The 22,163-nt window shown below is 43.9% G+C and overlaps 2 protein-coding genes across 3 annotated transcripts in view; both read left to right on the top strand.

Annotated features, from left to right (window-relative positions):
* The first annotated feature begins 7,364 nt into the window (after positions 1-7,364).
* Positions 7,365-8,772, top strand: RRS1 (ribosome biogenesis regulator 1 homolog). Its single transcript, XM_054018207.1, has one exon. The coding sequence runs from the start codon at positions 7,425-7,427 to the stop codon at positions 8,484-8,486; it is 1,062 nt and encodes a 353-aa protein (XP_053874182.1). The 5' UTR covers positions 7,365-7,424; the 3' UTR covers positions 8,487-8,772.
* Positions 8,773-10,552: 1,780 nt separating this feature from the next.
* Positions 10,553-22,163, top strand: part of ADHFE1 (alcohol dehydrogenase iron containing 1) — a 36,854-nt gene continuing 25,243 nt past the window's right edge. Inside the window, exons 1-4 of one of the 2 annotated variants that reach the window (XM_054018123.1) lie at positions 10,553-11,862; positions 16,193-16,230; positions 19,830-19,873; positions 20,058-20,111. In XM_054018123.1, the coding sequence (XP_053874098.1) occupies positions 20,058-20,111 (54 nt within the window). In that variant the 5' untranslated portion in view covers positions 10,553-11,862; positions 16,193-16,230; positions 19,830-19,873. Of the gene's footprint in view, positions 11,863-14,038; positions 14,186-16,192; positions 16,231-19,829; positions 19,874-20,057; positions 20,112-22,163 lie in introns of those variants that run through there. The other variant, XM_054018122.1, reaches the window with a different exon arrangement.

Below are 22,163 nucleotides of genomic sequence, written 5' to 3'. Positions count from 1 at the left end.
ATCATAAACAGATGGTAGCATCTTAAGGGCTTTTTGCAGTAAGAGCTAACCACATTGACATATCAAAACTACTGGGAAAGGGACTAAGGCGAATGATTGGATTAACAGTTGGAAATGGAATTATAGTCAACTGGAATAACACATATGGACAACTAGAACCCTAAAATTGGTCTCCCAGAATTCCAAATATAAATAGAGACTGACACTTGATCAGATATGGTCCTGGATGTATGTGGGTGTGTGACGTTGTGCAGTCTATATGGTTTTATAAAAACTTGATAATAAGTCAATATAATGTAACTGAGATAGTTTTAGAGAAAATACGGTAATAAGTGAATGTAACGTAACTGGGATATGCTTCATGCAAAAGGTCTCTTGTAAGGTATCATTACAAAGCTTATAATATACTGAGTATGATCATCTGATTTGTATAAATGTACCACTCTTGTATCTAAAACTAGAAATATAAAATGTAACTCTGAGGGCCTATTGTAATTGTGTAAAGTGTGGACCATTAATGATGGTTTGGAATCTTGATGACTCCCATTGTCTGCAGATGGCTGTATTTACCTGTGAGTCTTCCTGTATATGTGTGTGCTGGCAAGTGAGTAATGAAGTCTTGCAGTGACATGTGATCATGTCACCTGAACTGGAATCCATCTTTAACCTGGTGCTTTTCCATTGAGGGGGGGTGGAAACCCAGAGGGACAAAGGGTTCCCGCCTTATGCAAAAGATATATAAAGGGGGGAAGAGAACAGAGAGGGAGAGGAGCTATCATGAAGAATCCCCTAGCTACCACCTGAGCTGGAACAAGAGCTGTACCAGGGGAAAGAATTGTGCCCAGGCCTGGAAGATGTCCAGTCTGAGAAAAACTTACTGAAGCATCTCTGAGGGTGAGATTATCTGTATTTAGTTTGATTAGGCATAGATTTGCGCATTTTATTTTATTTTGCTTGGTGACTTACTTTGTTCTGTCTATTACTACTTTGAACTACTTAAATCCTACTGTCTGTATTTAATAAAATCACTTTTTATTTAGTAATTTACTCAGAGTATGTATTAATATCTGGGGGAGCAAACAACTGTGCATATCTCTCTATCAGTGTTATAGAGGGCGAACAATTTATGAGTTTGCCCTGCATAAGCTTTATGCAGGGTAAAACGGATTTATCTGGATTTAGACCCCATTGGGAGTTGGGCATCTGAGTGCTAAAGACAAGCACACTACTGTGAGCTGTTTTCAGGTAAACTTGCAGCTTTGGGACAGGAGATTCAGACCCTGGATCTGTGTCTGGAGCCAGACGGGAGTGTCTGGCTCAGCAAGACAGGGTGCTGGAGTCCTGAGCTGGCAGGGAAAACAGAAGCAGGGGTAGTCTTTGCACATCTGGTGGCAGCTCCCAAGGGGGTTTCTGTGATCCAACCCGTCACAGGGTGGAATGGGAAAAGGTGTATAAAAGGTTGTCAAGCCCATCCCCAGTTGGAACATTGGGGTGATAACAGTGGCATGGTGTGGCATTTTTAATCATGGTGTGGTATACCCTATGCAGCGTGATCTCACACTATGCCATTTTGTTTGGGGGGCGGATGGTATAGTCCCGCAGGCACAGCCAGAACTGGGACATGCCATCCATGCCTGGCATACACCAAAAGTAGGCCACTGGGTGATAAGGCAGAAGCCTGGACTGTCACCTCCTCCTATAATGCACTCTCCACTTACTTTGTTTCATCTTCATCTCCACTGGCTTCCCTCAGCTTGTAAGCATGTCAACATTGGGGAATTGCTTTATCTTGTACCAGCCTAAGCTGTAAGCATGCACAATGCAATGCTGTGGACTAAAGGGTGCTTTACAATACCTACATGTTCCTGTACTTCTCTTGCTTTTCTATAATTTCTTGTATCTAAGATTTAAATAAAAACTTCATGTCTCTATGTGTGTTTTCACTAGTCTCATAATTAATATCTTACATAGCTGGAAGAGTAAAGAATCTGTTACCTGTGACTGGTGCACTTTGCTCCCTAGATTAATCCCCAGCTACAACCTAGATGTTGTAGCTTATCTGGAGTTCAGTCCAGTATACTGCTGAATGCTTCCTACAAAGCTGAGCATTCTCAATTCCCATTAAAAACAATGGGAGCTGGGGGCATTCAGTACTTCCCATGATCAGGGCCGTGGTGGACCAAACTTTCAAATATGGGTGTCTAAGGCAGGGTAGCTAATTTTACATGTGCATTTTCATTTCAACATCTAGATCAGGGGTTCTCAAACTGGGGGTCGGGACCCCTCAGGGGGTCACGAGGTTATTACACGGGGGGGTCACAAGCTGTCAGCCTCCACCCCAAACCCCGCTTTGCCTCCAGCATTTACAGTGGTGTTAAATATATTAAAAAGTGTTCTTAATTTATAAGGGGGGGTCGCACTCAGAGGCTTGCTATGTGAAAGGGGTCACCAGTACAAAAGTTTGAGAACCACTGATCTAGATTCTCAATCTAGTGTAGATGCCTAATTACCAAATGGGTGCCCAAATCTAAAAACTGGATTTGATATGTGAAATCAGCCTGGGATTTTCAAAGGGACCTAAAGGAGTCAGTTGCCCAACTCCAAATTACTTTCAAGGAGAATTGGGTGCCTAACCCCATTAGGTCTGCTGAAAATCCCAGCCTCGGTGACTAGGAAACCACTGCAATACATCCATATAACAAAGTGTGTTTAAAAACTATGGTTACACTTTTCATATCTATAGCATTTTCCACCTATCTCATCTGTCTAATTTTGTATGGCTATGGCTATCTTAGGGTTTTGTACAGGTGTCCAGATATATATCACGGTGATAAGTGAGTAAAAACCTATAAACCAGAATCACCTAAATACAACCTGAAAATCCCAGAGCACTTAGCAAACAATAGCGAAGTAAGCTTCACAACACTCTGTGAAGTAACAATTATTATGCACATGGAATAGATGGGGAAACTCAAGCAGAGAGAGGCCAAATTTTGTAGTGTCCATTAATTTGAGGGCCTCCAAGTTTGGGGTGCCCAACTTGAGACACCAAGGCTGATTTTTATAAGTGCTGAATACTTACAACTCCAGTTGTAATCAGTAGGAGCTATCGGTGCTCGGCGCCTCTGAACATTAGACCTAGGTTTCTAAAGCTGGGCTCCTAAAACCTGAGACACCTAAAAATAGTGGGCACCTTTGAAAATTTCTGCCTAAATAACTTGCCCAAGAAGCCTATATAGTTGTCATGAAACGTGGGGCAAAGTGAGATTAGAATTCACATCTCCTAGCTGCCATTTCCATGCTTCAACCACAAGATTATCTGTCCCTTTTTTATAAGAAGCCAGATTCTTCCCTTGGATATGGATGGGCTCCTACACATATGTGTTTGTTTTTATGTTATGACCTTAACATTAAAGTGTGGTTGTGGTTAAAAAAGGACCATCTCTAAAAATCACATCTCACTGTTTCATATTTTCCCAGGCCGTCATCAATAACTTCCACTCTCCAATTTTGTTTGGTTTACAAATCCAGTCAAGCATCTTTCCAACAGCCACGATTACACTCACATCCTGCTATCACAAAATCAAACTTTTTTCCTGTCTGCATCATCACTATCAAAACCAATAAAGATTCTGGAGTCAGAGATTTAATAGCTAGCAATTTAGTTGATGATACTTGAGGCAGAGTAGAATACAGCTTGCTCTTCAGTTACATTATACAGGTTCTTCAAGTGCTTGCAGCATTAAAAGTTTGGTTTCGTCAGTAAATTAAGCAGATATATATCCCACACAGAGGGAACAGGTATGTGCAGTACTAAGGAATCACTATATAAAAAGGTATACAGGGGGTGAAATCTGACACCTTTGAAGTCTATGGCCCCACTGAAGTCAGAGGAAGTTTTGCTGTGATTTAACAAATGTTGATTATATAAAAGATTCAAACAGTTCCTTCAGAGCCTTTGTGTACATACATATTTAGATCATTGTAAAAACTTGTATTATTACCAAACCATGGGGTGTATTCTTTCCACAAAAGATTGTACAACACTTTTAGACCTATTTCTGCCACAACTTCAAAGCTCCATATAATGTGCTGGGCATGTCATTTCTTTTTCAATAGAAAAGGACCTTCTCTACAAGTTACCACAAGTGCTTATGATGGTTTCTGTATAATCATGTATTCAGAGATTTACAAACTGAACCAGTTCTTTGGCTTTGTCAAAGAAACACGGCACAAACCAGAGGGAGGATGAAAAAGAGGGTGTAAAGGTCACCTTTGCACCACTGAGCTGTGTGCCAGGTCTGCTCCCTGGCATAAGTTACATTGGCTACCAACAATCACAAGGGGCTGAAATAGGGTTGCCAACCCTCCAGGATTGGCCTGGAGTCTCCTGGAATCGGCATTGATCTCCTGGTGACTATTGAAAGCAATCCAGGAGATTTTAATAGAATATTTTAAGAAAATGACATTACGTCATGTTGGGGTGGAAAATCTCCTGGGATATCTTCAGTCAGAGTTGGCAACCCTAGGCTGAAATGATTGTCAGAGGTGTGTGAGACATAGGGAAGCTCAAGCAATAGCCTTGTTGCTCCAGCAATGGAATCATACCAGAGTAAAACTGGTGTAATGAAGTGGATAAGCAAGCCTATTGACTTCACTAGATACTACTCAGAGTAGATAGGAGTGCTGGAATTAAATCCTAAATAGGAATTACCAAAACTGGAGTTTTTGCCTTCAGGATTTTTTTTTTTCCCCAAACTGATTCTTACTACCATTCCAAAAAGTAAGCCAAATGCATTGGCATGCTTTCGGTGCTCTGTGCTGTTCCAGCAATACAAAACAACCATAAACTCAATTAGGTCAGGTTTATGGCTGCTTTGTGTCATTGGAGCAGCACAAAACAAAGTGTGCCACTGAATCTGCTCCAATGTTTAATACTTTACAGCATTAGTAAAAGAGATGAAAATAAAACATGGCAATGGAACTTTCTTATGCAGGACACAGGTGTAAATATTTCCCATGTTTCTGAAATAGTATCCATAAGCTTTCAAAAAGATGAGAACAACTCTCCTTAAAGTCACTTGAATCTGTAATTCTGGCTGAAAACATCAGTTGTCCGGGGAAGTGAACACAATGTAATATGCAATATAGTGCCTTCTTGTGGTAACCAAGAAAATTGTCCAGAGAGGCACTGATCTGTTTTTAAACACCCAGGGCATTTCCTATGTCAGTGGTTCTCCTACTTAAGGCTAAGATTTTGTCATGGTTATTTTTAGTAAAAGTCATGGACAGATCTTGGGCAATAAACAAAAATTCACTGAGCCTATGACCTGTCCGTGACTTTACTAAAAATAACCGGGGGCAGGGCTAGGTGAGGAGGGAGTGAATGGAGTCCTATGGGGGGACTAACAGGCCGAGCCCTGGCTCCAGTGACCATAGCGGAGGGCAGAGCACAGTCCCCGCTCTGGAGCTGGCTGCAGCTGTGGGACAGGGATGTGCAGCCGACACGCCAAACCCACGGAAAAAACGCAGTCACATAGACTGTTGGGATTCTTAGGGATTGGCTTGTCTTGGCCTTGTTTTGAAATGGGATTAGCTTGATTTCGGGCTTATTGTGAAAGTCGGGGTGCTTATTTACCGCGTGAAAGTTGGCAACTGTGGTGTGCGGCCCCGGCTGCAGTCAGAAGGGAAGCGCGTGGCCCTAGGAAGCTGCGAGGGGGGTGCATGACTCCCACTGCAGCCCAGCCATGGGGCAGGGCTGCGCAGCCTCTGCTGCAAGCCATGGAGTAGGGGCTGCAGGTTTCTGGTTCCAGCCCCAGTTGCAGGGCAGGGGCACATAGTCCCGCCTCAAGCCCCAGCTTCAGCCCCTAACAGCTGAAGCCAAAGAAGTCATGAAGGCCCGGTAAAGTCATGGAATCCATGACTGCCATGACCTCTGTGACTAAATCGTAGCCTTACTCATACTTGATATGTGAGCAGCAGTCAGGTGGTATGTAGGTTGATTTAAAAAGAAAGAAAACTCCATCATAATTATACCATGCCTCTAATAATTTGCATTGCCTATCTCCTCTTTCTTCTATATATTTTCTGAGAACATAGGATAAATACTCTGTTCTTCAGTAGCAGCATGTAGGCACTTCCATTATCCTCTACTCACTTTCACAGCAGCAAGACAGAAAGGTGGACAAGAAAGACAAATCTGAACTACCTGTCACCAGTCTGAACAACTGCATGCCAGTAGTGGTTGTTTTAAAAGATTAAGGTGAATGATCAGACACTGCCTTTTAATCTGAGCAGAGCAGTTTCCTCTAATCTACAAAAAGAAGTGTGTGTGGTGTTTCATGTGTTTGTACTTCATGTATACCCGGATTAGGTTACACGTTCCTTCCCTCACCCTCCCCATCCTCATTTTGGGTCCTGACATAGATTTTAGGTCCAAAGTCTGCTCTCAGTTACACGATTGCAATGGAATCTTGTGTAATTCAGAAGAATTTGGGCCTAAGTAAATATGGGCCCACAAGCCTGGCTAGATAGATAATGGTTTTGTTGTGATACATGGAATGAACATGTGTTAAAAATGAAATAAGTGAAGACTTGGAAAATGTATGTATCTTTAGGCAGAAATATTTTGACAAAGTTTGATAAACCCTTTTAGAGAAGCAGAGCAGAAAGGAGAGAATGTGTAGGTGGTGCTAGGTCAGTACCAGCAGAGCAGATACAGTCCTCAGGGAAGCATGCCACAGACACAGTTGCAGCCAGGAATTAAAGACTGTCATGTGATGATTCTGCAACCTCCAGGAATAAACCCTACTGAGTGTCTGGGGCAGACCAAGGCAGAACAGGGGGGCTCTGGCCCCCCTATCCCCAGGCCTCCAAAATTACATTTCCAAGCAGCCCTCACAGGCAGTCTACAGCCACCCCACGTTTCTCAGCACTCGCAGCAGCCACCACAAAGGGGGGTTAGAGCTTGGTCTCCCCTTCACCCAGCAGGAGCCACTACGGCTCAGGGAAACTACAGGAGCCAGCAAGCAAAGCTGTGCAGATTGTGCATCCCGTAATGCACCGCTTTACTAGCCCGAACCCTTGGAGACTAGACTACAGGTCCCAACGTGCATCCAGAATAGGAAGCCGGACTACAAATCCCAGCAGCAATACACAGGATTGGCCTGAGTAGCTGGCCGTAGAGCACTACAGCTCCCAGGGGGCAGCGCGGCACCGTTACCCACGCGGTTAAGCACAGCAGGAGACAGTGCGTTCTGGGAGTTGTTGTTCTGGGTAGAGGGGTCTGCGCGGTTACGAGCGCGCCCATTGGTCCATACGCACATCCGGTGCCCCCAGCCAGCCGGAACCGAACCCTTTGACCTTTCTTCAAGCCGGGTGAAGCCTCCCGCACGTGGGGGGCGGTTGGCTGGTGTCTCGCGGCCATGGCGGCGCTGAGCGTGGAGGAGTTGCTGGCTCGCGCGGAGCAGCGCGCGGCGGAGCCGCACCGGAGTGTCGCGGTGGAGAAGGAGCTGGAGCTGGAGTTCGACCTGGGGAACCTGCTCGCGCTGGACCGGAACCCGCCGCCCTCGATGCCGCGCGTCGCGGGGGCCCAGCGCGAGAGCCGGCTGCGCTCGCTGGCCCGGGACAACACGCAGCTGCTGGTGGCCCAGCTGTGGGGGCTGCCGGCGGGGCGCGCCGAGGGGGCGACGGGGCCGCTGGTGGCGCAGCTGCCCGAGCCCTCCTACCGCCTGCCCCGGGAGAAGCCCCTGCCGCGGCCCCGGCCGCCCACCCGCTGGGAGCAGTTCGCCCGGCTGAAGGGTATCCGGCGGCGGAAGCGCACGTCGCTGGTGTGGGACGAGGCGGCCAAGCAGTGGCGGCGGCGCTGGGGCTACGAGCGGGCCGGCGGGGACCCCGCCCGGGACTGGCTCATCGAGGTGCCGGCCGGCGCCGACCCCAACGAGGACCAGTTCGCCAAGCGGCTCCGCGACAAGCGCGAGAAAGTGGCGCGCAACGAGTTCAACCGCCTCCGCAACATCGCCCGGGGCGCCCTGCCCGGCCGCGGCCTCCACCCCACCGGCCACCAGAGCCGCGCCGAGCTGGGCCGCGCCACGCAAGTGGCCCGCGTTTCCACCGCCTCCCTGGGCCGCTTCCAGCCGCGGCTCCCCAAGGAGCCGGCCGCGCCCCCGCCCAGGGGCGGCAAGAAGCGGCACTTCGCGCCGCTGCTCGGTGACCTGGCGGCCGAGAGGAGCCGGCAGCTGGAGCTGCTGCGGGGCCTGGGCAGCAAGAAGCCGCCGCTCGACCTGACCCGCGCCGTCAACAAGCAGCTGCGCGAGGAGGACGCCCAGGCAGCCGCGGGCAAGGGCAGGAAGCGCGGGCAGCGGGGCAAGCGGGGCCGGCAGCGCCCGGGGGGCGGCAAGGGGCCTGCGGGCGGCAAGGGCAAGAAAGGCGGGGCCCGGCGGCAGCAGCAGCAGCAGCAGCGCCCGGCGGGCAGAAAGAGGAGCTGAGCTTGGCGCAGGACTCGTCTTGCCGGACACTGAGACCGGAGGGACACGGGGGCTGCGGCGGCCTGTGCGGGACACTGAGCTTGGAGGAAGGTCTTTGGGGAGCTCGCGGGACACTGAGCTGCAGCCGTCTCCTCCATCCGTTCCCAGGGGCTGCATGGGACTGAGTCGTGCAGTCTGTAGCTGCTAAGGACCCCAGGGGCTGGCTTGCTCCCCTGGCCTAGGGATGTTCCTCGCTGGGGCGCCCCTTCCTGCCCACCTATTTATCAATAAAACCTGCCTTTGTCAAGCTGTCTGCTCGTCAGTGAGGGGGTGTGTACCTTAATGGCATGAGGGAGAGATGGGACAGGAGCCCCTAATGACCTGCAGCAGTTGAGTTGGGGTCCTTTACAAGTATAAAACATGTAGCTGTATTGTGTGTTAGTGGCATAACAGGTAATGCTGCCTACACCAAAAGGATTGGGCTCTGCTCTCCAGAGAGTAAACTGGTAACTCACCCAGTTAGATGGAAGTGGAATTCCAATAAGACAACAGATAAAGGTTCATCTCCACTCCCCTTCCCCAATTGGTAGGATTTGGATAAGAAGGGAATCTAATGTATATTTAAAATAACATGTGCACTCAACCTTACTGCTACCATACTGTGGTCTTGACTGATTTGGACTGTGTAGAAGTTATACATCTTCACCTTGACTGATTTGGACTGTGTAGAAGTTATACATCTTCACCTAACTGTAAAGCGCGCACGCGCTCTCTCTGGAGAAACGTGAGCAATATTTCAAAGGTGATCTGCCAAAAAAAATTTTAACTGTGTAAAACATTCTCTGGCACTCCTTATCTTAATGTGTATGGGGTTTCTACTGTTTTAGCCTTTTTAGAAACAGCAGAAATATTCATCTGATTTCTGTGGGAGGGCTGTAGAAGATTTTGGATAGTTGTGACATTTAACACCTTTATAAGTTGAAAGGGTGAATCTCTGAACAAAAGCAACTCTTTATCGTGAATGGTGACAGGTTTTAGAGTGGTAGCCCTGTTAGTCTGTATCAGCAGAAACAACGAGGAGTATTTGTGGCACCTTAGAGACTAAAATTTATTTGGGCATAAGCTTTTGTGGGCTAAAACCCACTTCATCAGATGCAGGGGGTGGAAAATACAGTAGACAGGTATATATACACAGTACATGAAAAGATGAACCCCCCCCAAACTTGGTAAGGCAACTCCCATCTTTTCATGTACTGTGTGTATATATACCTGTCTACTGTATTTTCCACTCCCTGCATCTGATGAAGTGGATTTTAACACATGAAAGCTTATGCCCAAATAAATTTGTTAGCCTCTAAGGCAGAGGTGGGTAAACTACGGCCTGCAGGCTACATCCCGCCCGTGGGACCGTCCTGCCCGGCCCCTGAGCTCCTGGCCTGGGAGGCTAGCCCCTGGCCCCTCCCCTGCTGTTCCCCCTTCCCCCCCTCCCCCTCCCAGCAGTCTCAGCTAGCTTGCTCGCTGGTACAATGCTCTGGGTGGCTGGGCTGTGAGCTCCTGGGGCAATGCAGCTACAGATCCCGGCCTCATCCGGTTCTCTGAGCTGCATGGTGGCAGTGGCATGGCCTGGCTCCAGCGCCGCCAGCCTAGGGTGACCAGATGTCCCAATTTTGGGGTCTTTTTCTTATATAGGCTCCTATTACCCCCCCCCCCTCCCAGTTTTTCACATTTGCTGTCTGGTCCCCCTACACCAGCCACCAGTGTTCCAGGCAGCGCGGTGGGGGTGGGGGGGGAGGGAGTTGGATAGAAGGCAGGGGAGTTTGGGGTGGTGGTCATGGGGCAGGGGTGTGGATAGAGGTCGGGGCGGTCAGGGGGTTGAATGGGGGCAGGGGTCCTGGGGATGCAGTTTAGGAAGGAGGGGGGGTTGGATTGGGTGGCAGGGGGCAGTCGGGCAGGGATTCCAGGAGACAGGGAGAAGGGGTGGTTGGATGGGGCAGGAGGGCCATCAGGGAACGGGGGGTTGGATGGGGCAGGAGGGCCATCAGGGAACGGGGGGTTGGATGGGGCAGGAGGGCCATCAGGGAACGGGGGGTTGGATGGGGCAGGAGTCCTGGGGGGGCCTGACCCCCTCCTCTAACCGGCCCTCCGTACAATTTACAAAACCTGATGCAGCCCTCCGGCCAAAAAGTTTGCCCGCCCCTGTTCTAAGGTACCACAAATATTCCTCGTTTTATCCTGAATATTCACTAGCCATTAAGTTCCATTGTTTTTTACCAAACAGTGTCTACAAATACTTTCCCCTCAACTTTCACTCTTGACTTGTTACCATTAGTCTTTGAATTCTAATAGTAGAGGCATTTTAGAGGCTTATTTTTTTCTGCCTAAAAAAACCTTTTGAAAACTGCATGTGTCTCATTTATCACAGAGATGAAAAACTTACAAGCCCACTGTCTTTTCCTTTTGAAAGTAGAGAGAGGCCTGAACCAAAATCTTCAGATCAGTGTTTGCTGTTTGAACTCTAGCCCTGGTTTGCTACTAAAACTGAGAAAGTTATGGCCTTATTAACAGGTTCAGCTACTTGTAGGGAAGTGTTTTCTGATGTGTGGGGAGAGACTGGAATTAAGTGATATATTTTAATGTTTAAATGAGGTAATAGGAACTCTAGTTCCCCCAACTTCCTTGTTTCCACAAGGAATGTTACTTGCTTTTTTATGAATTTGCTCTTTAATTGAAAAATCAAGTGAAAGCTCATACTGGAAGGGTTTACATACTTCAAAACATTAACACTATCTGAAAAAGTTGTTACTCCTAAGATTACAGATTCTCAGTTCACATGCTTTGGACACAAGCCAGTCAGATGTTACATAGGCCCAGCTTTTCTTAGCAAAAGTATTGTGGGTGAGGAAAAGAGAGAGTGGGGTTGGAGAGAGCTGAAGGCTGGGATGGGGGTTGGATGAGACTGAGATTTGAAGGATTGAGTAATGGAGCATCTTCTGCATGTAACTTATGTAAACATCGCATATACTCAATGGTTTTGCTCTAAGTACCATCATTCTGGTGTCAAGTGGTTGGAACTGAGTGTCCCTACTTTCCAACTTGCCACCTGTTGTAGAGTTCATTTGACGTAGTTATTGAAGCTATGCCATTGGCGGGACAACAGGTGAGTCAGCACTCGTAGCCCCATGTAAAAGGGACAACTGTTTCAAACCCAGGTTTAAACTCTAGTCCAGTGTTTCTCAACCAGGGATATGTGCAGAGGTCTTCCAAGGGGTACAACTCATTAAATATTTGCTTAGTTTTACAACAAGCTACATAAGAAGCACTAGTGAAGTCAGTACAAACTAAAATTTCATACAGACAATGACTTGTTCAAAGTGCTCTATATACTACACACTGAAATGTAAGTACAATATTTGTGTTCCAATTGATTTATTTTATAATATGGTAAAAATGAGAAAGTAAGCAATTTTTTTGGTCATAGTGTGCTGTGACACTTGTGTTTTTATGTCTGATTTTGTAACCAAATAGTTCTTAAATGAGGTGAAACTTGGGGGTACGCAAGACAAATCAGACTCCTGAAGGGGGTACAGTCGTCTGGAAAGGTTGAGAACCACTGCTCTAGTCTCTTTGAATTTTACAGGATATGCTATCAGGATTGCACAACAGCCAGAATGCAACATCTTCTTTTTGAGAGTCACAAGAATTTTGGAGGGATGATATAGCCATTAATTAGCATTGTAGAGCTTAAATGTTCAGGATATGGATCTCTGTGAGGCTATACTGGGAAAAGATAGGGAGTGGGACCCCCAGGGCTGTTGCTGGGGTGCAAACTGGGGTGTTTAAAAGATTTCAGAAATAAATGGGAGAAGTATTAAGAGCTTTGGGGTTTTTTAACCCTAGGGTAGACTTTTTTGGCTGAAAGCCTTTAATACTCATAATTAAAATCTGTCTGATTACTGATATAATTGAGATTGTAATAAAATAGAGGCACCTTTTTGAGCAAATGCTATTATAAAAAGTACAATACCTCCATGAATTTACACCCTGGCTTTTTTTATATCAGTCTTTAGCAGATAACTTTTTTTAAGTCATTATATTTCTGTAACCAACAATGCAACCATACATACATTATTTTAGGATACCATGTTTTGCTCCTCAAAGGGAATGGAGGGGATATCCAAACCCTAATCAGGTCTAATGTAACATCTCCATTTGCCCTCTCCCCATGCCACTTTTATAAGTACCTCTCAGTATGACACCCCTTTGCTTCCTAGAATGCAGAGTAGTAACAGCTGGATTCTGAAAGATACAACATAACTATTTTTAAAAAATTAATTGTAGGCCCTGTTACCATAGCTCAGTGGTTTGAGCATTGGCCTGCTAAACCCAGGGTTTGTGAGTTCAATCCTTGAGGGGGCCCACTTAGAGATCTGGGGCAAAATCAGTACTTGGTCCTGCTAGTGAAGGCAGGGGGCTGGACTCATGACCTTTCAAGGTCCCTTCCAGTTCTAGGAGATGGGATATCTCCATTAATTTGATGTGTGCTGATTTTAATATTAATATATTGCATTTCTGTGATGCCTTTATTTCGAAAGTACATCTCACATTTTGTCTAGGGATCTCTCTCCACTTACTGTCTGCATTCTAAAACCAGGGTAGTATTTAAAATGATTAGTCCACATTTTGAACTAAGTAATTGGCACTCTCACTGTTCAGGTCAGTCTCCCAACCTGGGAGATTGCTATTTGTCTCTTACATTGGCTTTTAAATTTTGTCTCTGACTAATCTCCTATGGAAGGAAGAGATACTTACCTATTTTTTAAAAACTGTTCTGCCTCTTAGCAGTCTAAGGCCTCAAGCCTGCATGTGTATGTGCTAAAAGTCAGTAGAACTACTGCAGTTAGAGTTATGGATATACTTTCAGTTTCTGCAGGATTGAGGCCCATTTTTGGTAATTTGAGTTTGTATAGGCAGGTTTTAGAGGGGGAAAAAAAACATTAATTACAGCATCACTAGGTGCTTGATTCATTCTGAAATGAACAATAAGTGAGGCAGAAGTGTGCAGGAAAAACTAGAGTTCTGTTTGGGGGGAGAGATTTCTCAGATAGGGGCTGTCCATACATTACTTAAAACATTTTTGGTAGCTTTAGGACTCCTCCCATCCTTTTATAACACTGAAACAAAACTTAAGGACCTATCCACCACTGGTTTTATGGACAGTCCTATAACACTGTAAACTTACTGAAATTATGTAAGTACCCAATTCTGCTAGGGGTGAGGGGCTGCAGACTTAAGATTTCCAAAGGGATCAGCACTTCTATTTGATTTTTTTTATTTTTTTAGGGTGTCCACAAATGAAAAAAGGCTGAAAACCCCTGGTATGCGCAAATAGATAGAACAGTGATTCGGATCTCTGCCTTAGCTCAAATAGACCGAGTAGCCAAAGGCGGGCGTTCAAAGCGGTCCAGCTAGCCCGTGTGTCCCTGCAGCCGGCTTTGTCATGTGGCGGCCAGATCGAGCAGGGGAGGGGAGAGAGTTCAGCAAATACCTTGCAGTCCTGTCCGCCCCCTCGCTCCCTCCGGTGCATGCTGTGTGCAGCTGAGCTGCTGCCGCTCGCTTTCCCGGCAGGCCCTGCTGGTGCCCTGCCATCCCCCAACACTCGCCGCGATGGCAGGAGGACGGGAGAGAGTCGCTCACTTGCTGAGGCAGCTGCAGCGCGCAGCGTGAGTGTTTGTCTCTGGGCACCAGCTCCTAGGGTGCCGCGCCACCGTCCCCCTCCCTGATCCCCTGGGCCTGCCGGGCTTGGGGGGAGGGAGGGAAGGGTACGTGACATGAGATATGGCTGATAGATCAACTTTGGAGGCCTCTTTAGTAAGAGCCAGAGAACGTTGTTGCAAGCAACAAATTTCATAGATCTGCAAGCTCCACAGAGGCAGGACTATGTGTGCAGCTTAGAAACTTGTTCCTTTTGTGGTGTATTTTCTGGGAGTAGCGTGAATGCAGAGGAGAAGATTCCTACCCCCACGTCCAGCAAATCGTGTCTGCCTCCTCCGTCCTGCATTGGGAAATGACTAACCCCGTGGCTGCCTTTTCTCTTTATGGGTATTGCTGTGAAGGGGCAGGAGCAGGTACACCTGCTGCAGTGAAAGGAAGAAAGTCTCTTTCACTGTGTGTCATGGTGCTCTCAATGGACGGAACTAGTCTTGCTGTTTAATCCAAATCTGCATCATATCTCTCATCCAGCTCAAAACCTTGTGCTCAGGCCCTGCTGCTGACATTAGCCTGTGCACTGCATGTGTCAAAGTAGCAAAATGTAGGGGTGTCATATGAAGGCTTTCAAACATACTGTTACAAACTACTAATACAAAATCACCTGAAGAAATACTCTCTCAAAAAAGCCAGGGCGACCGATCTAATCATACTTCTGTCCACTTTGACCGCCTCTCAGTAGTCTAAACATAAGTGTGGATTTGGGCCAAAGCCCATAAGAATGGCCATACTAGGTCCATCCAGCCCAGTATCCTGTCTTCTGACAGTGGCCAGTGCAGCTGCTTCAGAGGGAATGAACAGAACAGGTAATCATCAAGTGATCCATCCCTTGTCGCCCATCCCCAACTTCTGGCAAGCATAGGATAGGGACACACCATCCCTGCCCATCCTGGCTAATAGCCAGCCTCCTCAGTGCAGATTATCCAACCTCTATGTATCACTGGCTGCATTTTTCTTAAGACCATGTATTTGATCTGGAGAAGGGAAAACAACCCAATATTGGACATACTATGATTATTTTTTTAAATGCAGTAGCAGTGAAATGGTAAGTGATAGCTGAAACCATATCTTTCCCAGTTTTGTGCATCACAAAAACCATCATCTCTAATTGACACGGGCATTGGTGGTCTCCGTATAGTTGGCCACTCTTAAAACTGAGGGGACATCAGTGTATTGTCTAATTAATCGTTAGAGCACCTAGAGCTTTGGAAAGGTATCTTTTTATCATTTTAAATTTTCAGATAGGGGATACTCTACTTGTCCCCAGAGCTAACAGCAGTAACTTCCTCATCTTCTTTCACAGTACTCAGACCTAACTATGCCTTGTGGCTGCTGCACAGCTGCCCAACAGAAGTGCTGGGCTTGCTCCACACCCATCTCCTTAGGGCTTTATCAGCACAACACAAGAAGCTTTTGCTTAATGCAACTTTCATGCTACTACCATCACATCTTCCTCACCCTCCAGTGAAGTGATTCTTCTTCCCTGGGATCCTCGCCCCTCTAGTAATCTGCCTATTTAGCCTCTTCTGTGGCCTCCATCACTATGTACTCTGAACACCTTGACTATATTAATTCATCTTCACAACACCCCTATGAGGTAGGGAAGTGTTATCTCCACTTTAGGGATGTTCTCTGGTGTTTCCATAGGCACCTATTCTCATAGTGCAATTTAAGCAACAGATGCTTTGAGGAACTAATTTAAACTGCACAAAAATCAGACCTAAGCTGCACTCAGACACATTTAAATTAGGGTCTAACAATTCAGCATTTGAGTAATAAAGAAACATCATTACCTATGTGGAACACTAGATGGCAGTCCCTGTTTGTGACAAATCTTGTGAGATATGGTGGCAAGAAAAATTACTTACAAGACACGACAATTGCTGTTAGTTGTAGACTTGTTTAAAGTCTTTGCTTTCCTATTTCTTTTTTAAACAGACATTTCTTTTTCATTTAATTAGATGCCAGTGTCCCGCTCATTCCCACACTTACTCTCAAGGTAAGATTATCCTTAATGTGTCCCAAATGATTCTGCATTTTCACTTTTTCAAATTCAGGCTTGCATTCAATAAAAGTTACAACAAAGATAGGGCAAAGTGATAATAAATATAGCATACTTAGAAAGAGTATGTAATTGATACCAAAGAGAAGTAAAAACCATTTTAATCAGGGCTGTCAAACAATTTTTTTAAAATCGCAATTAATCATGAGATTAAAAATAGTTGCAATTAATCTCACTGTTAATAATGAATGCCAATTTAAATTTATTATAAATATTTTGGATGTTTTTCTACATTTTCAAATATATTGATTTCAATTACAACACAATACAAAGTGTACAGTGCTCACTTTATTTTTTATTACAAATATTTGCACTGTAAAAAGGTAAACAAAAGCAATAGTATTTTTCAATTCACCTCATACAAGTACGGTAGTGCAATCTCTTCACTGTGAAAGTGCAATTTACAAATGTAGAAATTTTTTTTTTACATAACTCCACTCAAAAACAAAACAATATAAAACTTTAGAGCCTACAAGTCAAAGCATGAAGGGGCATATGAATACTTAGCATATCTGGCATTTAAATACCTTGCAACGTTGGCTACAACCTAAGGTCCCTCTAAGCTGCACGGCCATGCAGCAGGCTATCAAGGCCACGCAAGCGGGATGACGAGCCCCTTCCCCGGCCTGGCCTGGCCTGGCCCGGCCCCACCGGAGCTGCCATGATCGGGGAGAGGCACCCCGGCCCCGAGCTGCTGCAGCGAGAGAAAGCTGGGGGGAGTCCTCTTTTCTTGCCACAGCCCCAGGACAGCCTGCACCCCCAGCTAGAGCCATCACCCCCAACACTCTAACCCTGAGCCCCCTCCTGTACCCCAGAGCCTGCACTCCCAGCCAGAGCCCTCACCACCCCCCCTGCATCTCAACCATCTGCCCCAGCCCTGAGCCCCCTCCCACACACTGAACCCCTCGGCCCCACCCTCGCCATACATCACCTCCATATTGGTGCACATAACAAAACTCATTCCGTATGTGGATGTAAAAAATTAGAGGGAACACTGGCTACAACAATACCTGTTCTCACTTTCAGGTGACATTGTAAATAAGAAGAGGGCAGCATTATCTCCTGTAAATGTAAACAAACTTGTTTGACCGATTGGCTAAACAAGAAGTAGGATTGAGTGGACTTGTATGAGGTGAATTGAAAAATATTTGTATTCTGTGTTGTAATTGAAATCAATATATTTTGAAAATGTAGAAAAACATCCAGAAATATTTATAATTAATAGAATGCCAATTTAAATTTTTGTCTAACAGTGCGATTAAAAACTGCAATTAATTGTGACCTTTTTAATCTAGCTATTTTGTTTTGTGTTAATCGCATGTATTAACTGCGATTAATTTACAGCCCTAATTTTAATATGAAATTGGATATTTTCCCCCAATCATGTATAAAGGAACATTATAAACATTATTACAGATAAAATATATTTTACTTTTAATTCTATAAGTATTAAATCTGCTTTCATCATTTTTATATATGAAGTGTCCTTTCATAATCATTGAATACATCCTGTAAGTTTGTTTTTAAAATGCTGGAAATATGCCAAGAGACTGGAATAGACTTGTCTTATAAATAGAAATTAAAACTATAACCTAAATTTTCACAAGTGATTAGTGATTTTGAATGGGTCAGTTTAGGGCTAGGGTCAAGGGTTAGGTAACTCAAGCTGGGTTCTCAAAAATCGAGCCATTCAAAGTCATTAGTCACTTATGAAAATTTGAACCTGCAAGTCTTTAACTCTTCATCTCCAGTGTTAGGCCTTGTTGATTTTGCAATCAGATTCAATAGAGCAGACCCTCGTGCCATGGAGTTGTACATGGAAAGTGATTTCTCAGGTACACCTAGTTGCAGGATTGGGGCTCTGGAAACTAAACAAATTTATGGGTCATACACTAACTGAAAATGGTGGAATCTGATTATATTTAACACTTATACAATTCACTTCAGTCAGAGATCTCCTATTGCTTTACAAAGATGCATAGGCATTACCATCACCATTTTGCAGATGGAGAAACTGAAGCACCAAGAGGGTAAATTTATTTGCCCAGCATCACACAGCAAGAAAATGGGAAAGCTGGAAGTAGATCTGAGGTCTCCTGACTAACTGTTTGGTGCCCTATTGAGTTAATTCAAGACAAGTCTTAGTGAAGGTGAAGTTTACATGATGTAGGAATCCCACCTGTATACTCTACAGTCTACAGCAAAAATTGATGATACAGAGTAGTGTCGGAGACAGTAGCAAGGCTATTATCAGTTCTATAGACCTCTAAAAAGTGGGGAATGACTTAATAGCAACTTCTGTCTGAAAAATGTCTGTTTCATGCCAGTGTTCTGCAGAAGCAATACAGTTTTTATGGCACGATAAAGTCCTTAACAAAAGTTAAGCTGTACCAAAGAATACAAGAGCAGAACCTCTATTTTACCATCAGAAGGAAATGGATGTAAGGGGCTTGGACTTGTCCTCAGACTGACAAATTAATTACTGAAACAGCAACAAACTCCAACACTAGTAAAGGTCAAACGTGTACAGCCTGACGAGGGGCAGTAATGGATGAACTGATTGTAGCAGGCCTGAGCTTGAATAGAGCGCACATAAAGGGATCTTAATGTTTGTGTTATTCTTGTGGATCAGCACTCTAATGCAACACAAAGCACTTGTAAGCTCATTATCATGGCTTCATTCATTGGATTTGAATCCAGATAGTAAGTTTCCACTTCATATACCATACATATGGAGTGACTTGATCTTTTGCTGGGAGGGCAGAATATTTTATCTTGTTTTGTTTTTTGTGTCTCATACTCTATTCAATTTTATGGCAAACTTGTGAGTATGCAGAGCTTTCCATAGCTTGTACGCGAGAGATTTGGCAATGGGGAGATGAGATGACTGAAAGTGTAGGATTTCCATACTAGTTCAGAGCAAGGGGCCATTGTAAATCCTGACACCAATCTTTCTTCCGCTTCTTGTGTACAAATAGTGCCTTTTACCCAAATATGTGTTGTGTTATATGTAATGAATATTGCCCTGGAGGCCAATGTATACCTATCTCCTAGATTTGGATATAACACATGTCATGGAATCAGAGTCTGTATTATCATTTGAAATGAATCTTTCATCTTTTTAGATTCTTAGCAAAAATTTAGGTATAAATACATGCAAAATTGCTGATAACTTATTCAGCGCATGTAAGAACAAAGAACTAACTCTTTTTTTTTTTCTTTTAAATTCCGCTCTTATTCAATTATGTCAACATATAGCAAACTAGCCCATCAATGGGAGGTAGGTTTGCAGGATCAGTAGTGGTCCGAGCCAGTGTTCAGCATGAGTAAGGGTTGGAAAATCAGACTCAAAACAAGCAAATCCCAACAAAAATGGAGATATAAAAATCAAACAAGGAGCAATATGTAAACACATTTTTTAAAAATCACATTTTAAAGCCAGGGAGTTCCTTAGCTGAAACTGTTGAAAATTGTAATGAAGATTTGTTTTACATATCAAATTTTCTGCAAATTCTATTATTTAATTTCCATTCCAGCTCCTGAACATGCTGCTTTGAGGAGAACAGACTATGCTTTTGAGGTAGATTTAATAAATAAGTATATTTCCATTTAGAGCGAAGATTTAGTATGTTATATAACTTTAAGTGTGGCGTTTTCAAAAAGATATTTCAATTATTAAAATGGTATATTCACAATTGAAGCATTTGGATTGAGTTCCGTGTAGTTATATTTCTAAAACAACTATTCTTTAATTATTTTTGTAGATGGCTGTGTCAAATATCAGATATGGAGAAGGTGTTACTAAAGAAGTAGGCATGGTAAGCTCTTATCTGGTACATCTTTCACCTATGAAATGTTACTTTCCAGTGAAATAATGATACTTGCCAGCAACTGACATTAATTTTAGCTGATTACAGAAATGTTTGTATTATATATCAAGTTGAAAAGACTTAAGGCTAAATATCCTGTATATGGAACTGAAAATATACTTTTTTGTAACAAATATAGTTATAATGTGAGTTACACATATGCAAATATATAGTAGTAAATAGAAGTGTGGCGGTATCATTAATTATTATTTGTCTTGCCATCGCGCCTAGATAATAGTATTGAAACTTTCATTCTTAATCCATATGCTCTGTTGTTCTTAATGATTAAAAAGAGAAAAAACTTTTTTGGGCTGAAAATTCCCAGTCTTCAGCCTATAAGTGACATTTTGGAAACCTTTTAAAAACTATAAATAGGAGATTTTAAAATATTTCTCAGCTTTCCAGACCAAGAGAAAAATACATTTTTAATATAAAAAATGTAGCACATGCATTTCTCTGATTAGGTGTTTATGAAGCTATTTGACTATACAATGCGCATGTGAAAAAGGAACCTAAAAGGAAAGACCGTGAGATCATACTAAACATTGCATACTAAGTGTGTATACCCTCTAGTGTGTGGAGTTCCTGCTCAGGGTAAGCCTGCTGAATACACTTTCCCTACAACAACAATTCTCTTGAATTTTTCAGTTTGTCACCTGCAGAAGATTTTACATAATCTTAAAGTTAATGGTGCGTCAAACTCAAATAATAAGAGATGTATGAACGCATTCTGGATGCGATAAATTACGGGAATTGGTATCAGTTGCACTTGCAGGGGTAGGGGATAGATGTTGGAAACAGGGCAACAAAAGTACTGCCAGTGACAGAAAAAGCCAGATTCACCTGATAGCACAGTATGTAGCCCTGCCTTTCCTTTTAGATTCAGAGCAAAATTTCCATTTGCCCCTAGATTAGATTCCTTAACATTAAGAATTATTTAATAAAGATTAGGGCTCTGTTGTGCTAGATGAAGTATATACTTGTAGTGAGAGACGTTCCCTGCTCCAAAAAGTTTACAGTCTAATAGAGAAGACAGACACAGTGAAGGAAAAAGGAAGTGTTATCAAGCTGTTTTATAGATGAAAAACTGAGGCTTAGATATAATGGGCCTGATTCTTTGTTGCCCTGCACCACATAGTCATTTGCACTATTGTAAAATGGTTGTAAAATATCATCAAATCAGAATAGTATCATTTTACATCAACTTCGCACTGGTTGTCAGGCAATTGAATTGACTTGCCCGTGTCACACAGGAAGTCTCTGCGAGAGATGGAGAATTAACTCAGATCTCCTGAATCCCAGCTCAGCCTTAATGTCAAGACGTCAGTCACTTAAGACCTAAGCCACTGCTCATGGAAGTGATGGGAGAGTTTCCATTAACTTTATTGGGCATTGATTGAGGCCCTTAATTTTTGTTCACCTTGAGCTCTGATCCTGTGTCACTGAAGTCAGGGCTTTCCCCCCATCTTGCTATCAATGGTGTAGGATGACTCAAGTGTCATGATTACCTTTTTGTGTTTTGCACCATCTTTGTTATCAGGTTCTGAAGTTATTACCCCTTCTTGGCACTTATGCATTGCCAGTTTTAATTTCAATGTAAACACTGTAAATGAAATTGTTTTGTACGTAGCAAGAATAACAGTTAAATATCGCTGCTGTCATTGGACAATAGTATTGAGGACTGAATACTGTACCATGATCTGTAAAAACTTCAGAATTTATGTAGACGATAGAATTCTATAGCAGTAATTATTGTAGTGAAGGCTGAGCTGATATTCTATCTTCACATTCTTTCCAATCACTTATTTAAAAAAAAAATTAAATTGCATACAGTGAGCTATATTTTATCAATGAGTATTAAATTTTTCAGATTTTAATTTTGTAGAATTAAGGAAAGTCAAGCATTAGTCTTCATAGCAACCTTAACTTGGCCCTCTTGCAAGTATGTGTTGTAATAGGATCTTCAAATACATGATCACGCAATGCTGAGCAATGTGACAC

Source organism: Malaclemys terrapin, chromosome 2 (genome assembly GCF_027887155.1).
Source record: "Malaclemys terrapin pileata isolate rMalTer1 chromosome 2, rMalTer1.hap1, whole genome shotgun sequence".
Taxonomy (NCBI): domain Eukaryota; kingdom Metazoa; phylum Chordata; order Testudines; family Emydidae; genus Malaclemys; species Malaclemys terrapin.
This window is presented reverse-complemented; position numbering and strand designations above follow the sequence as displayed.